The sequence below is a fragment of the Montipora capricornis genome, chromosome 12, assembly GCF_036669925.1.
Source record: "Montipora capricornis isolate CH-2021 chromosome 12, ASM3666992v2, whole genome shotgun sequence".
Classification (NCBI taxonomy): domain Eukaryota; kingdom Metazoa; phylum Cnidaria; class Anthozoa; order Scleractinia; family Acroporidae; genus Montipora; species Montipora capricornis.
The window spans coordinates 9,519,655-9,537,154 of record NC_090894.1 but is presented as its reverse complement, the minus strand read 5'-3'; the positions used below and the strand labels follow the sequence as shown (position 1 = coordinate 9,537,154).

The window sequence follows — 17,500 nt, the reverse complement described above, 5'->3', positions numbered from 1 at the left end:
GGCAGATATTTCCATTCCCAAAGATGCTAACGCTACTGACTCAACCGCAGTACAGTACGACTTCCAGTGGGAGATTTCTACCGTAGATGAAGACACCGGACAGTTCTTCCCACTTGTGGTACTCGCGGACAATGACAGAAATATCACAATTAGTTCTGGACACGTTCCCGTTGGACTCACGTTTATCCGAGTGTCTGTCTTGCCAAAAGATGCTATTGAACCAGTGAGTTGTGATTTCGGGTTTATCAGGATACTGCCTCGTCTTGTAGCGAAAATTAATGGCCCAGGAACGGCGATCAAAGGTGGCGGATCTGTTCGCTTAGACTCGACCATTCAAGGTGAATTATTGGACTCTTTTGGATACAAGGCCGAGATGGTAACATTTTCGTGGTCTTGTCAAGTTGAAAATTCCAGCTCATCCAACTTAACTCTACTGTCGGAGTCCCCGTTTGACAATCGACTGACAAACTTTTCGCGTCAATGCCGCTTTGATCCTGGCATCCTAGACTCACTCAAAGAACAAAATCTTGCGTTGAATCCTGATTTGCTGATAGCAAATAAGACTTACATATTCAGCGTTTTGGTTACCCAAGGACGAAGATTTGTTACTGCATTACATAAGCTTCGAGTTAAAACCGACCTTTCGCTCTCAATAAGGTAAGAAATCAAATCTATTGTTTCATACAGGAAAGGAATTAGAGGAGAAACGATACTCCTTGCGGCTAAAATTTGCAATTGACCTCAAAATACGATTTAGCTGAACTGAACATTGGTAATTGGCTGTATAGGCTACGAGCAAGGCGCTTTTTGCAAAGAGTTTCTAGCTTAAGGGCAGGCGGAACATACTAAGGAACGAAAAACCCGTTGTTTAGGAGGTCACGTCGCGCTCGGGAGTGACTGAGTCACGCACGAAAAGCTTCAGTTAAACGCTTGGACCACCCACCTCCCATGCCCACTCCTGTGAAAAAAGTCAAGGTTAGCACTCAACCTCGTTACCAGGGTCTCCATTGTCATTGTCGACAAGAGACCCTGGGAACGAGGTTGGGTTAGCTTTTTCGAAGCAACCGGTTTCAAGTAACGTAACAAGATATGGCAGCAACGTTAATGTTCCAATTAGAATGAACTTGTTTTAACGTTTAAATTCTCTTGGTTTGAAATTGTTTCGCTTAAAAGTGGCGGGTTATCTCTAGAGAGAAATCCTTGCGTATGGCCCCTGTTCACGTGATCGAGTGATCTTTATACTTGTGGCAGGTACCATTCCTCGAGTAATTGTCAGATAGTTTATTTTGTGAATTTTAGGTGTGCAGCAAACTGCCAACACAAGGTCAGCACGAGACGAAAATTGCTGTTCAGGAAGCAATGTGCAGGAATATCGTGTTCGTTTCTTACTTCTTATAACTGGTCTCTTTACATTGCCGTTAACAACGGTTCTAACCAATTCTGGAGCAAGGTCGATCATCTCTCTGAGATAGCATTAACATCATTGGACGGACCGAATCTTGCGATTATGGGTGACAAGAAAGCTGAAATGAATCACAGCGCTCTAACAGGCAACAGAACATACAAAATTGTGCTAATTGCACGTTTGGATAAGGAAAATTACCTAGTGGATAGTCTGGTTTTCCACACGAATCTGCCACCATCCAAGAAAGGCAAGGGTTCTGGTTGTACTGTAGATCCCAAGCAAGGAGAAGCCGTACTCACTGAGTTTGCGATCAAATGCTTTAACTGGACGGACATGGATCGGCCTCTTAGATATCAGTTTTCGTACCAAACGAAGTTTGGTGTTGTGGTGTTTCACACCGGTTTACAGTCAAACCTTACCACAGATTTGCCCCCAGGAAGCCAGACGAACAACTATTCCCTTGTTGTTCAGCTGGAAGTCATTGACTCTTTAGGAGATTCATCGGTAGAGTTGGTCAATATACAGGTACGATTTAAAGCTGTGCTCACTAACTTGACCGAAGTAAACGTTATAACATTTTCAGCCGTCTTTATGTTGGGTGCCGATATTGGAAGCGTAGCTAAAAGTACCAACAATAAATGGTGATAAAATAAGCGTGTGGATTACTCTGGGGCTTTGTGCTCATATTGAAAAGCGACGATTAAAGTTCATTCAACTAAAGTGTTCCACCAAACGTCTCATCGAAAGTTCGCACCACATTCTGTCGATCGAACGAAAGTTGTTACCTCTGTTTTAATCCAGTTTTAGGAGCTAAACGCTCCCAATATTTTGTGCTGGCAAAGGAAATGCTGGCCAACAAAGCTGCATGGGACTCTTAATCATTTGGGACTTTTGTAAGTGTGTCGTGCGCGTGTCGAATCGCTCCTCACAAAACGACCACGAGGAAATGAAATTGGTGCAATATTTTGCGATCTGATTACGGCCTGCACTTTTTTGAGCTATCTTCAAGCATAAATTTTGTGACCGTTTCTTTTGACATGTGTAGTGTGACAACATGATCTTTTGAGACCGCCAAATTTTGGGAGAAAATTACATCGTTTGTTGATGTTTAGAAGGCAGAAAGTACGTACCAATTTAAGGATCCAGTGAAGGGTAGGGGGGGGGGAGGGGGGCGGATCTTTTACTCTACGTGGCATTGTTCGTCTTCACACGTATCTGAGTTTACGTTCTTCACCTCGTCTTCTAGGTAACACCACCTAAGTCCGCGGAAATCACGGCAGACTCTCAGAACAAGCTGGATGATCTCTTTGCCTCTGGAAACTCCGAAAAGGCCATGCAATTGGCGTTTGCTATGCTTTCTATGGCTGATAGCTAGTCGGGCTCGGTTAGTAATAAATGCAAAGAAGGTTATAAATAAAAAACTATATAAAAGTTTAGAAGAAAGACAGCTTCACAGCGTAGCGACTTCAAGTTTCATGTTTGGACAATCATCAGGCGACAGATCTTACATTTGCGTTCCTACTTATTTAAAGACCATTCTAATACTCTAGGGGACCATTCTAATACTCTAATACAGCTAGGGCACATCCGCAGTAGGGACCGGCTCGCTTTAATTTCCATAATTGCTTGTGGGTCATTATTACCGTCGAGCCAATCAAACTTTACCTGAGCTGCACAGAGAGAAGTTTTCACGTGCCCGTGTTTTTCTAACTCCTTGATGTATCTGAAGATGAATGCGATTGAAGCAGATGAAATAACTCGACCTCATCGATAGAATTTATAAAGAAATTGGGCCGACCTTTTCAAAATATTTCTGCATGACCAAATGGGCATGCGCGTTCAATTAGCATGCGCACCGAAGTAGCCCTGAGCAAATTAAGTAAAACGAACTGAGTAACTTATGTTAAACATAAACGGAGTTAGAGAACAACAGCATAAGAGGGTAATAACTTTTTTTTCCAGTTAAAGGACTCGCTTCTTGGCAAAATGGCAAATGTGGAAGTTGCCAGTATGCAACAGGCGACATTGGTTGTAGGAGTCATCGCTATGGCGACAGATAACGAAGATGGAATATCGGATGATTCTCAGGTACATAAAACGCAACATGGCTGTCTAAAACGCAACTTAATCCGTTAAAGTTGCAAAGATCTGATGCTGAGCAAATGCAAATGTTATAAAACTGACAAGTTTCTTTTGGTTGTCAGGAAAAAGCTCTGGGAATGTTGGAGAACGCCGCTGATTTCATCGCGTCTGAAATGGCTAGTGGGTCGGTGGATTCGGATCTGGTGCAGAGTATTGGTACCAGTCTTTTTAGTGGAATCGGGAACGTGCTAAATGCGGCTTCCAGTAAGGCTGGACCCGAGACGGAAGAAAAGACGAATGACGAAAATGAAGTTGGAAAAGGGGACGAAGATAAAGGGAAAGAAAAGGTTAGTATGGAATCGCGTGTTAAAGTAAATGAATTGAAGGAAACTGTGCCGGCCCCAGATGTGGATGGTGATAATCCGCTGGGATGGTGATTTGTTCAGTGAATGGCGTTATTTTCTTCAGAATTAGGTCACCATCCTTGCACTGTAACTTACGCAGTTGCTTGTAATATCCGGATTATCAACTATCTGGATGGCACTGTCCTGATTTTTTAATGACCAAGACCAATTAAATAGGAACGGACCAGAGAGTAGACTTGCAAAAATGTGCTGCTTGTTAAGAGATATATATCTGTAAATTGTGTGGGTTATGCCCAACTGGGGAACGGATCGAATGTTGTTTTGACCCTTCTTCATTCGAAACCAGATGTGATGAATGGGAAATGGAAGCATTAATTTTGGCCTTTCGAGTAAACTTTAGAGAACGTTGCGGGCAAAGTTTGGCGAACTTAAAAATAATTAGGAGTTGCTTGTGCATTCCTTCTGTCATTTATTCATTCCAGCATTCTTAACATTTCCCGTTACGTTCGGTACCTTTTTCTCGTTTCATTTGTCGTTTTTCGGAGCTATACTTTACATTGAGAGTTGGATTTTCAGTTCACATTTTCCAGCGCACAAGCACTATTATTTCACTTCTTTCCTTTAAAGCTTAATTCTGAACGCTAAATGAGGCTTTGGCCCTTTGTAGCTATAGGTTATAACTCATAATCAACACTTTTTACAGAGCAAGCAAAGAGCACAAAATGCTGTAAATTTGGTTTCCAAAGTGGGCGACAGCTTACTGGGCACCAAAGAAGTCGGCGAAAAGCCCACTGTCTTCAAGACAAAGTCTCTGGATGTTTTGTTAGATCGACAACGGAGCTCAGATATGGGAGGCAAAAAACTCGGAGATGGTCCTAGCGGGGTAGCATTACCCTCAGGTAGCTCCCTGTTTGCAGGTCAAGGAGATGGACCACCTGAAGATGTCGATTCGCAGGCAAGTAATGAAAACTACTGTAAGATTCCAGGCGAAAGAAAGAGTGAAATTGTGACCTAAAGAGTTCATTATAAACCTTGACAACATGCTAAAACTTAAAAAGATATCAAAGGTTTGAATGCAGAGAACATTGTTGTTTTGTAAAAGAGCCACATGGCCCCTCCAAGATATGGAGAAGGGACCTTAAACATCTCAGTATCGTATTTTTTCATTAGGAGGTTTCCGCTAATTCTCTTACGTCACTTAATATGCCTCAACGCAATTTTCTAGTTCTCCCTGTTTCCGCTCTCTGTTTACGGTACTCTCGAATTCGTAAAGCGTCACCTCGAGTAGCTCAATGTTTGCGCGTCGAGGATAGGAACCTTAGCTGTCGATTCGCAGGCAAGTAATGAGCTTCAAAGCCACAACTGAGAATAATAAAATACATTAAGATACTCTTAGTTGCATGCAGAAACGTTCGATAAGGTACCAGTGGTTTAAATGCGAATTAATTTGGTTGCAGAGTATGGACGCTTATCATGAATAGGCCATGTTACAGTTGTTTGCCTCAGTGACCTAGCCTATGAATGGCTGCGAGGCTGCCGGTGACCTTGTATTGATACAGACCTGACTGCTTTTATCATGTACATTGTGTTATTTTAATTTTAATTAGTCTACATTAACATTAGAAAAGCACAAGGCAAGGTCACCGGCAGCCTCGCTTCCATTCTTAGGCCAGGTTACCTTAGTAGCTACAACTGTAAAATGGTCTATCTTGTCTTCACAGCAGCGTGGTCTAGCGGTACGACGGTGACGTCACCGAAAACGTTACCTCAAAATGGAACTTTGTACTATCATAAGAGTCTTTTGATTATCCATCTCGTTCAAGTCGTACAATGTGGGCGACCTATCCTAAAATTGGATTTACTCGAGGGGTTCGGAGTAAAATTAGAGAATGAAAGGTTCTTATTTGTACGCTCACGTTCTCGTCAAAACAGAAAATTTGAGATTTCAAGTAGTTGTTATGCAGAGTACCGCAAAATCACGTGCTAAAATGCGTGCGCGCACGTGCAGCAACGATGATTTTGTCCTCTTTTAACCAATGATATTGTTGTTTTGTGGCTTTGTCGTTGCCACGGCGCCGTCGTATTCCGCATTAGGGAGCTTGCTAAACGACGATGGCGAAGGCTACGAGAACGTTGTCCAAAAATATTATTTCACGGTACTGTAATAATTTCGCGATTACTTCGTCCCAGGAATAAAACTGGTGCGAACGGTGTGGATATTTGGTGAGAAAATTGGAAACGTTTTTGTCAGGTGCTCGCTTCCTTCCACAACATAACCTCAAATGTGGTCAATTCAAGGGGATGTCAGGACGAGAACAGCCAAGAAATACAAAAAGAACGGGCAGGCGTTCAAAACCATTGTTTGAGTTCACAAACCTAGTGTTTCATGGCGTTCTAGTAGCCGTCGTCGTCGTCCTCACGGAAGCTCCCCATAGCCCTGTGTAAACGGACGCAACAACCAGGTGATCTGGTGACGTAATATGGAGGACTGGGAAGAAAAATTTTAACGCAGTATCCCACAACCGCGCGCGGCCTTAGGTTTTGTTTCCAATTTGCCTGCAGTATTTCCATCGCCAAAATTCAACAGATCCTACCGTGTCTCCCACATTTCCTGTTACTGAATGAACATTCAAGTGAAAACCGCCGATATCTAACCTCACCCCTGCCATGTTGAATTCGGAAATAACATTCAAGGCCGCGCGCGCATGCGGGATACGGCGTTAAAATTTTTCTCCCCGGTCCTCCGAATTACGTCACCAGATCACCTGGAGGTCCCAACAATGTTGAGTCCGTCTTCCTTCTTACAACCGAACTTCGATGTCCAAGAAAATATCTAGTTTTAATTTATTTTCCGAATAGATGCTGTCATTCAACAAGAATCCTTTCACATGGGACAAAAGCGCTGAAACAGTAAAGTCATCAGTGATCGACTTCAAACTAAAAGCAAGCGGAGGGAAGGCCATGAACATTTCAGGACTTCAAGAGCCAATTGAGCTCTTCATTCCGATTACTCCCAAAACAAACGAGCCACAGAAAAGCAACGATTCTGAACCGCATTTGTTCCTTAAACCAAGCGACGGTACATCCAATATTCGCTTCCATAGGTTTTCAGTTTCGTCTCCGGAGGTGCTTGTGTCGATAACAATTAAACCCGAACACGGAAAAACGGTGGACGTCTTTGTAAACTACAAAACCAAACCAACTCCACAGAACCACGTCTTTAGAACAACCATCCCTAACTGGTCCCTTTGTACTGGTTCCACTGGAAATTCTTCATCAAGCCGGAATTGTTCGTCGAATCCGTACACGTTTACCTTCTCGAGCCTCGTGTCCAATAAAACCGGTTTTCATTTCCTTGGAATTCGGTATATGAGAAAGAGTTCTGAATCAGATCGAACAAGGCGATCCTGCAACCCATCAAGTAAGAGGAGGGGCAAAAGGTCCTGCGTGGATGTGAAGGACGCTCCGACGACCCCTGCCCCAACACCTATCATTGTGGTACCCAAATACAATATGTCGACAGATGTAAATTATACTTTGAGCATTTCGGTCAGTGGTTGCTTGTACTGGTCAGAATCCAAAGAGAAGTGGACTGGTGAAGGCTGCCAGGTGAGAATTCTGTCTCTTGTTCAAAGCGAGAGTGACGTTTATCTTTAAGAAAGAGTTTTCATTTTTTTTTTTTTGCGAAATTTGTTTTCATTCACTTTTAAAGTTTCGCTCGTAGAGGGAAAGGGTTAATAAAAACTTAATGCATCTCGTAACAACCGTTAGAAAGTAATCTGCATTATAATATGACTAGCTCCGTGAGCGAGCAAGACGAACCAAGTCCCGCACTGTGATTGGCTACTCGAGCGGGCAAGATGGAGCTATCTTGCCCGCTCGGGATTTCGCGCTTGGTCCCTCCAAATCAAATGTGTTTTATCCCACATAATAATAATCCTTTATTACTGGGTTGCCTTTTAAGGCAAACCCAGTCGAGGTCTGCGTTTAGTTTGTTTGTTTTCTTTTTTTTCTTTTTTTTATTTTTTTATTTATTTTTTTTTTTTTTTCCGTGTCGGTAAAAGTCTTGCCTGTCACTCCCCTGGTAAGTGGTGTCTTTGTGGATAGAGCCTTCTGCGCGTATTTTCGTAGGATCGAGAGGGTAGTGGAACTGCGTAGATTTCTCTGGTGGACACAGTAGAATCATTAACTTAGCCTGCAATGGCGTCGAAAGTCATGCAACGCGAATGGCGTTTTAGTGGATCCTTAAACAAAATATACCCTTATGGAGCTCAATAATGGAAAGTCAGTTGGATAAACTAGGCATAAATCTCAAAAGCGACGAGTACTGGACTTCGACAACAATCTATCGCCCGTCGAGACGAAATCAAAGTGAGCAGTATTTACCTGAAGTACAAGGTAATTTGACACAATTGAGTTTGTTGTCTTCACGCACGCAATGAAATAGGAAGAGGTTTTCGCCTCTAAGAGCAAATATGTTGTTTGTTTCAATAAAACTTTCGCTGGAAAAGGATTCTGTGGTATTTTCTGCCTTTGTGAATTATAATATCATGTTGTGTATTGAATTTTCGAGCTTAAGGTTGAAATGTGATATGCGAGAAGTTTTTTAGTTTTGCTCTGTAAGCGGGAAGGGTTCACAGGCCTGTTGAAAGCGTGCTCGAGTTTCAACAAAATGAGCCCCAAAATCAGTGAAAACTTGTGACGCAGATGAATAATAAAGTAGCTGCTATTTCCAAAATGATGGAATTACCTGGTGATAATAACGTCGTACGCGTCTTGGAGAGTAAATTTTGACTTTGCATAAACAAGAGTTGGGCGATTGTGATCTTTGTTTTGACTTCGCTCATTTCATTGTCAAACTTTATAACACTTGACAGAAAAAGAAACTTTTTTAAAACCCGGTATCTTGCCATCATTTGACACAGATGCTTCACTGTTTGACGAGTAAACATGCAGCGGTAACGTAATCACGGCGCCCGCTGAATTCCGGCCATGTCACTTTTCGATTTTGCAATTTACTTGAACGTAGCAAAAATCTCCCAAAATGTTTGTCGCTGATCGTAACTTTTTATATTCTATATTCACGGTTCAAAATTAATGTTGTTTTGATGTCGTAAATATTTTATTCTCGATCGACCGTCCGGGAAACTTCCTTCTGCTCTTTCTGAAAACTGTGTATCAATAGTTATTTGCTTTTTCATCAATATTTGTTTTGCATAAAGCAAGCTAACAAGATCTGTACCTTGCTGAGTTCGCATTTGTTAGAGTTAATAGTATTTTCGGTCCGATGCTTCTGTTTTAAGAGGGGTACATTGTTTCGGTCTCCCATCCAAACACTAACCCCGCCCGGCAGGGATTAACTTCAGTGAACTTTAGTATTAGAAAGCCTTCAGATGCTCAGAGGGCACACTTGTGGTAAAAAGAAGTTGTGAGGGAACTTGAAAATTATCAACATGTCAGCCCAGAAGCCAATGTTTCTCGCTTCTCTTTTATTTGTTATTCTTCAGAGACTGGAATGCTGTATTTCAATACCACACAATTCAGTGCCTTCTGATTTTCTGTAGCACGTACCACAGGCAACCCAGTGTATGCTTCACAGAAGCATCTCGTTTTTTTTTTTTTCGTTTTTTTGTTTTTTTTTTTTCCGTGTCGGTAAAAGTCTTGCCTGTCACTCCCCTGGTAAGTAGTGTCTTTGTGTATAGAGCCTTCTGCGCGTATTTTCTTAGGATCGAGAGGGTAGTGGAACTGCGTAGATTTCTCTTGTGGACACAGTAGAATCATTAACTTAGCCTGCAATGGCGTCGAAAGTCATGCAACGCGAATGGCGTTTTAGTGGATCCTTAAACAAAATATACCCTTATGGAGCTCAATAATGGAAAGTCAGTTGGATAAACTAGGCATGAATCTCAAAAGCGACGAGTACTGGACTTCGACAACAATCTATCGCCCGTCGAGACGAAATCAAAGTGAGCAGTATTTACCTGAAGTACATGTTAATTTGACACAATTGAGTTTCTTGTCTTCACGCACGCAATCAAATAGGAAGAGGTTTTCGCCTCTAAGAGCAAATATGTTGTTTGTTTCAATAAAATTTTCGCTGGAAAAGGATTCTGTGGTATTTTCTGCCTTTGTGAATTATAATATCATGTTGTGTATTGAATTTTCGAGCTTAAGGTTCAAATGTGATATGGGAGAAGTTTTTAGTATTGCTCTGTAAGCAGGAAGGATTCACAGGCCTGTTGGAAGCGTGCTTGAGTTTCAACAAAATGAGCCCCAAAATCAGTGAAAAATTGTGACGCCGATGAATAATAAAGTAGCTGCTATGTCCAAAATGATGGAATTACCTGGTGATAAATCACGTCGTACACGTCTTGGAGAGTAAATTTTGACTTTGCATAAACAAGAGTTGGGCGATTGTGATCTTTGTTTTGACTTCGCTCATTTCATTGTCAAACTTTATCACACTTGACAGAAAAAGAAACTTACAAAAACCCGGTATCTTGGGCATATGAATTACGGGGTGGTGACTTCTTTGCCTAAAAGCAACTCACTTAACGAAACTGTCCTTTTTCAAACAACAACAAGGATTCAAACAGCTTCAATTCTTACAGAGTTCGATAAAACATGCGGTGGGGCAACCAAAGCGATGGGAGCTGTGTTGGGGTTTCAGTGTGAAAGTACAAACGGCTACTAACACTCTTATAACTCTTTTTTCATTATTATTTTACTAACCCACAGTCTGCAGTCTGCATTTTACCCTCAGTCTGCATTTTATCCCTGGTCTGCAGTCTGCAGTCTGCGTTTTACACTGACCGGTTATTTGAGTGGTTTTTGGCAACAGAGGTTAATTATTCGTAATGCGATCGCTTCCGTTGCCGTTAGCAATGGGTCGCAAATTTGACACTTTTATCGCATTATCACATTACGCATTGAACCACGTTATCTATTATTCCTAAAAATCTAAAAATATTCGTGCCTTATCAGTTTTCGGTCGAATTTATGTCCAAGAAGGCAGATAAATTGCAGAAAATATTAGTTTTGCATCCAAAAATTCGTAATCAACGCTAAAATGACCAAATTTTGCCTAGAAAACATATTTTACTCTTATTTTTCTTAAATTTTTTCGTTCAACTTTCGCTTTTATAAAATGTTTCAGTTTTCTGTAAATAAGTTATATGCTGTTGGAAAGCTTATTTTCTTAGCTTTAAAATGATGTATTTTTTCCCCCTAACTTAAATATTTTTTGAGAAAAAAAAAACATTTTTTGGCGATGGCTGATTTACCGCGGTTTTCTCGCGGTTGGGAAAGTAGGAAGAAGAGTTAGGCCAGTAGCCAGGTTTTTAACCTCAGAAAAGGATCTGTTTCGTCGTACGAACGTGTGAGGACCTGTTAATTACCTTTTGGTTTGTTTTTGCAAGCCCGGGGGGGGGGGGGGGTAATCCCATATGAAACAGACGGGGATGCTCGTCGTCTCGCTTAGGGGTGTAAATTTTGGATTTTGGTCTCGCTTAGGGTGTTTCGGGCAAAGCGCCAATATTTTAAGCCGCCAAGGTCAAAATTTGCTTAAGTCACGCCCAGATTGGTCTCCTTTAGGAGTCACAAAAAGCTTGAGCCACGCCCAGATGGTCTCCTTCAGGGGTTAAATTTAAAATTTCCGACTAGCATCCCTGTGTGTTCCATATGGGATTCCCCCCCTCCGGGGCTGCACGTACCACAGGCAACCCAGTGTACCCTCACGGAGGGTCTAGTTGACCAAGAGTTCTGGGTCATGATGGCTGGATATTAGCCTCGTTCTTTTTTTGCGTGATTATGGACACGCAAAAAAAGAACTTGGCCAATTTCTAGCCACCTTGACCTCACGCTTGGTTGCTTATATTGATTCGTCTACCATTATCAGGGGCACCCAACGACCAATTTGTTGTAAAATGTATTATTTTACCCCAGTTAATGTTATTAAGGCATTTTCAGGTGTTTTTCAGTGTTGCTGGGAAAACATTATCTGTTCCTTTTTCCCAGCAAGACACACAAGAAATTTCCAAGACAGCTAGATAAAATTGGTTGGTTTCCCAGCCAGGAATTCCGCGCGCTTTCAAATCCCTTGATCCGAAACGACCGAACAAAAGCAATTCCGCATGCGCAATCACTCTGACCAGCCGTCGTATGTTTTTGAAGGGGTTCTTTTTTTTATTTATTTATTTTTTTTAAGTCGTCCTCAGTCTTCAGAGTTTCTACAGGCAGCTCGGGTTGAAATGCTACAAAAAGTCAGTAATCCCCAGGCAAATCCTCTAGCAATAACAAAATTTCCCTGCCAGCTTATCGAAACACCTGTATTTTTGCCAGCCAGCAAGATTCCTCTGGGGAACAGATAATGTGAGGAACAGATTCGTTGGGTGCCCCTGCATTATTGTTCAGAAATTTTTATGAATACCTTCACAATGACCTCCAAGCTCCATCTTCTAATACTGTTATATAAATATCTACATTTATATATTCTTTTTATTGTTATATATATTTTGCTACATCTATACTTTTCTTATTTTTCTGCAACCTATGTTAATATTGTTGTGGCCACTTTTCATTTTCATTTTACTCTCCTTTATTTTGTTCAAACTTGACAAACTGTGATGACAACCTTCTTTTTCTCTGTTGCTTCCCGCATCGACTAGCCAATGCTATTTACGGGAAGCGACCATTTGTAACTTTTTTCTTTGTATTAGTAGTAAATAAAGTTGAAGTTGAAGTTGCCAGTTAGAAAGCTGAACGGGAGCGCGAAAATGACCTGTTCTCATTTCGAATTCACTTGAGTTTAACATGTGAAATCTTCAAATGATATAATTTTCGCTTATGACCTTCTGGTGTTTTTATGTTTCGAAAAAAGGTTCCAACATTTCACTTACTTGATGGGGTTGCGAGCAGGCTACCTCGATGTATGTGTAGTCTTCTCTCCTCTTATCTGAGTTAAAATTGCTTTTTTCGTAGACTATCTTTCTTGAAACAACATTTAAAAGCTTGTTGTTTGAAATATCCACAGGTCGGACCAAAAACAACTTCGAAGCAGTTACAATGTCTGTGCACCCATCTGTCGGCGTTTGGAGGTGATTTTTTCGTGGCTCCGAATCCCATCGATTTTGACAAAGTGTTTGCAGCGTTTGGCAACCTCGCCGAGTCTGGGAACTTTGTAGTGTTATCTACAGTATGTGTCATCCTGGGTTTGTATCTCATAGCTCTAGTATTTGCTAGAAGAGAAGACAAGCAAGACGAACTTAGGGTAGGTATGCAAGAGAAACAATTGCCAGCGAGTTCTTAGAAAAGAGTTAAAAGAATACTTGTGGCGCACCTTTACTGGAATCAAGTATAATAAGTGTTAGTGACTAAGGAAAACAAAAACCAACCGTTCACACAAATTACTTTTGTAAAGTTGCTGTCATCGTCCGAATATAATATTTCAAAATAAAATATTTTGGTTAGTAAAAAGAGAACACAAACTCGATAGAAAGCTCAAATACTTCAGCAACTACGTACTTTTGAAGCACTCATATATAATGTTATTTGCCGATTTCTGGTAGTTGTCTTACGATGTTATGTAATTGATGCATAATGTCCTCTAATGCGCCTCCGAAGCCAAATTATTCCCTTAATACCAGCAAGCGGCTTATTTCAGTTATGTTTTCATTTACCCATGAGAATCTTTTTCACATCACTTCATACGTTTTAGGTTGTAGCAAACGTTAACCTCAATGAAAACGAAGGAGAAAACAAGTATCACATATCGATTCAATCGGGAATGTGGCGTGGCAATGGCACGTCAGCCAACGTAGGATTGGCCATTTATGGCAGCGAGGGTAGCACTGGTGACATTTCTTTAACGGATCCTCAACTGGAGAAGCTGTTTTTCGCCCGAGGAAGCATCAACAATTTTACACTTTGCGTACAAGAATCCCTGGGATCAGTGGAGAGGATACGTATCTGGCACGACAACAGTGGCAGGAGTCCTTCCTGGTTTCTTATGCAAGTACTTATCGTGGATCTCGCTTCTGAAGAGAAGACCCATTTTGTGGCAAATAGGTAATTTATGTGAGATTTTAAGCTCAAAACTTTCTTATAAACGTTTTCCTGTACTTCGGCAGGAGCGGAAAAATGTAACCCCTCTCTTTTTTGATTCGTGTCCATTTTATCTTGGTTTGTTCATTTGAGCATTTGTGACGTTAACAACTTAACAGACACCTTAATTGTGGGTTGGTTGGATGAGAGCCACACTGAGATGAAAATTATCAGAGAAATTACGCCTTATAATGTCTTTAATGATGAAATGATCTATGAAATGGATCGCATGTGAACTGCGGATATGAAATCAAGTAAAGTTATGATCATCGCAGTTATGGACGCAATTTTTGGAATTGCGTTGAGAATCCTGAAAAATTGAGGACTTCAACGGGGTTTGAACCCGTGACCTCGTGATACCGGTGCGACGCTCTAACCAACTGAGCTATGAAGCCACTAACGTTGGGAGCTGGTCATTTGTGGGTTCTAACGGTCCCGTGAGGAATGAATCAATGATGAAATGATATATGAAATGGATCACATATGAACTGCGGATATGAAATCAAGAGAAGCTATTGGTTAGAGCGTCGCACCGGTATCGCGAGGTCATGGGTTAAACCCCGTTGAAGTCCTGAATTTTTCAGGCTTCTTTACGCAATTGCAAAAATTGCGGCCATAACTGTGAGGATCATAGCTTCACTTGATATAATGTCTTTGTTTGTGAAGCACAGTAAACACCACCAATGGAAATTCCGATTGACATTTTCCATTCAATAATTTTAAGTCTCCTTGCAATGTGTAGTAAACTTTGCGCAATATTCGGATATAATGAAATCAATGGTCATTTCTCTTGCACAGAACATTCCCCCCAGCTGTAACCCCAGATAATCCCTGGCCTCTAATATATCTAACTGAGTATACCTGTTTTCGATTTCTGCAGGTGGATAGCAGTAGAGAAGGAAGATGGAAAGTTAGAACTGGATCTGCAAGCCGCTGGCAAGAAACAATTGTCAGAATTCAGGAATTTATTTTACTCCAGAACCGCAACAAATCTTGGAGAGAAACATCTCTGGCTCTCCGTTTTTACACGACCCCCGCATAACCCGTTCACGCGTGCGCAGCGTTTGGCTTGCTGTGTTTCAATCTTATTTGCTGCCATGATAACCAATGCCATGTTCTACAATTTTGGTACACCGCCCGGCGATGCCATGCAAATAGGTCCCTTGAAAGTCAGCCTGACGCAGATCAAAATCGGAATCCAAAGCAGTATCGTCGCCATTCCTGTTAACGTTTTGGTCGTTTCTATCTTTAGAAATGTGAAACCGAGCGAAACGGGAGATGAAGAGACGAAACCCAAAGGATGCTTGCCACACTGGTTTTTATTCGTCGCCTGGTTTATATGCACCATGGCAACATTGACTTCGGCCACATTCATTGTGTTCTACAGTCTTATGTGGGGCGCAGAAACCTCCAATGAATGGCTTGTCTCTGTGATGGTGTCCTTCTTCCAAGACGTGATCGTCATGCAGCCTATCAAAGTCCTCATCGTGGCATCTATCTTGTCCGTGTTGATCAAAAAGCCACCCGAACAGGAGAAAGTAATCGGAGACTCAGTATCCGGAGGCCAAGGAGGCGACGTTTTTCCTCCGAATGAGATAGAGCGGGAGAAAGCCCGCAAGTTCCGAAGCAGTCTTGTACAGATTGGCCGAAAAGTGCTGGAGTTTGTGCTGTTTGGGATATTTATTCTACTGATGATGGTGGTCTGCTATAGCAACAGAGGCGTTGAGCGATTCATGGTCACGCAGTCTATGGAGGACATGTTCCAGTCGTTTGCGAGGGTAAGTTTTCCACCTCTGCAATCTGTGAAGCGTTTTCTCGAAAATTAAGATATTTGACGACCAAACTCACGTGGGTGGTTTTAGCAATGGGTATACGTGTATTCTGTAGCATACACCTTCATTATTATTTCCACTAGCCAGAGCAATCATAAAAATGCTATGCAAGCTTTGCATAGAAATGTAGGCTCTATAGACGACCCCAAAGGTCCCATTTAAGTGCACTAGCTTTTACTATTTTGGGGAGCAGTGGGGAGAGTACTGTCTTCTTTTTTAGCACAATCTACGTCCAGCGCGACCTAAACCATGCCTGCTACATTGAGACCTCCGGAAAAGTAAATAACAGTCTTCTTAACTTGAATATCGCTTGTTAAGCTCTTTTTTTTTTTTTTTCAAAAGAAATCTTTTTCCTTCTCAATGTTTAGGTCCATAATATTCCCACGTTTTGGAAGTGGTCAAAGAATGCGTTTCTACCCAGAGTATACGATGTAGACTGGTACAATGGCCGACCCTTTGAGTACGAAGAAGGCTTCCTCAGCAATCGTGTGGCTTTCTTAGTGGGCATGCCAAGGATGAGACAATTGAGAGTTAAACCAGGTGGGTGGAAAAACAAAGTTCAATCACTCCACAAAATGGTTTATTTTCAAAGAGGGATGATAGGCTGATGATAGATCCAGTTTCCTCAGAATCACCTGTTCTATCATGTTCTCCACATACGGAACCAGTTAAGGAATGACTTCGTGGCAATCAATTTGGGTCGGGACGTTTCATGAGTTCATAATAAACTGGTAAAGGATGTTAACATGAAGACTATATGCATGACAGATAGTGCAAACTGAAATTGCAAGTTATTTATCGATCAAGGAAAAGTTTCCAAAAAATGTTTGCCCTTTAGTTTTGACCAAGATTTTTCTTTTCCTTTAACCTTTAAATTTCTTTGCTTAACCATTTTCAACGGGCAAAAATAAAAACCTCCGAATTTGCTTCAACGCTGCCGGGTTAAAGCTAATCGGCGTTCGAGCGATTAGACCATGCATATGTGGACACGAACAAGAATTACGTATCACGGTTCCTCCTGCATTACCATGTCGACACCTGAAGCCTGCCGGCCCAAAAAAGAACCAGTGCAAAAAAAGGTGGTAGGGGTATGCCATCCCCTTCAGCGATCCCTGTAACCGCAATCTTTTTTTTATTCATGTCCTAAACTTATTTTGAATCAACAGAATGGAACTGTCCAATCATGGCCAGCGAGCCTAAACTGGCGAGATTGTTTCCAAGATGCCTTCCGTTCTACATTACAGAGGTAGAAAACGTGTCTCCATACAACAGACCGAGATGGGTTCCTGTTCAAAATGCGACCATCTTCTACAGCGATTTCGAACTCGAAAAGGAGTGTCCTCGGCCTTGGAGATATCGTACAGCAGAGGACCTTAAACTTAGACCCTTCGGGGGTGTAATGGCCGTGTTTGGTGGTGGAGGTTACATCGCTGATTTGGGATACAATGCCCGCTCGGCAAGGAGAGTAATAGAAGTGTTAGAGGACGACGAGTGGATTGACAATCAAACTGTTGCTGTTTTCGTCGAATTTACAATTTTTGAGCCATCTAGCTCTCTATTCTCTGCAGTGAAACTTTTGTTTGAGCGAACTCCAACAGGTGGATCACTGGCGACTGTCGCTATCAAGACGCTCTCGCTATATGCCTCACCGGATCCAAATTCTCGATCCCTCTTCCAAATATGCCAGCTAGTATTGATGATCATGATTATTGTGT

General features: G+C 41.7%; 1 protein-coding gene across 1 annotated transcript in view; it reads left to right on the top strand.

Annotated features, from left to right (window-relative positions):
• Positions 1-17,500, top strand: part of LOC138025424 (polycystin-1-like protein 2) — a 27,552-nt gene that overhangs the window by 8,622 nt on the left and 1,430 nt on the right. The window contains 12 exon segments of the mRNA XM_068872642.1: positions 1-657; positions 1,300-1,930; positions 2,652-2,789; positions 3,368-3,493; positions 3,610-3,879; positions 4,556-4,807; positions 6,712-7,461; positions 12,884-13,120; positions 13,568-13,917; positions 14,834-15,731; positions 16,154-16,325; positions 16,952-17,500. The exon segment at positions 1-657 is cut by the window's left edge and continues 97 nt beyond it; the exon segment at positions 16,952-17,500 is cut by the window's right edge and continues 1,430 nt beyond it. Coding sequence (XP_068728743.1) covers positions 1-657; positions 1,300-1,930; positions 2,652-2,789; positions 3,368-3,493; positions 3,610-3,879; positions 4,556-4,807; positions 6,712-7,461; positions 12,884-13,120; positions 13,568-13,917; positions 14,834-15,731; positions 16,154-16,325; positions 16,952-17,500 — 5,030 coding nt within the window.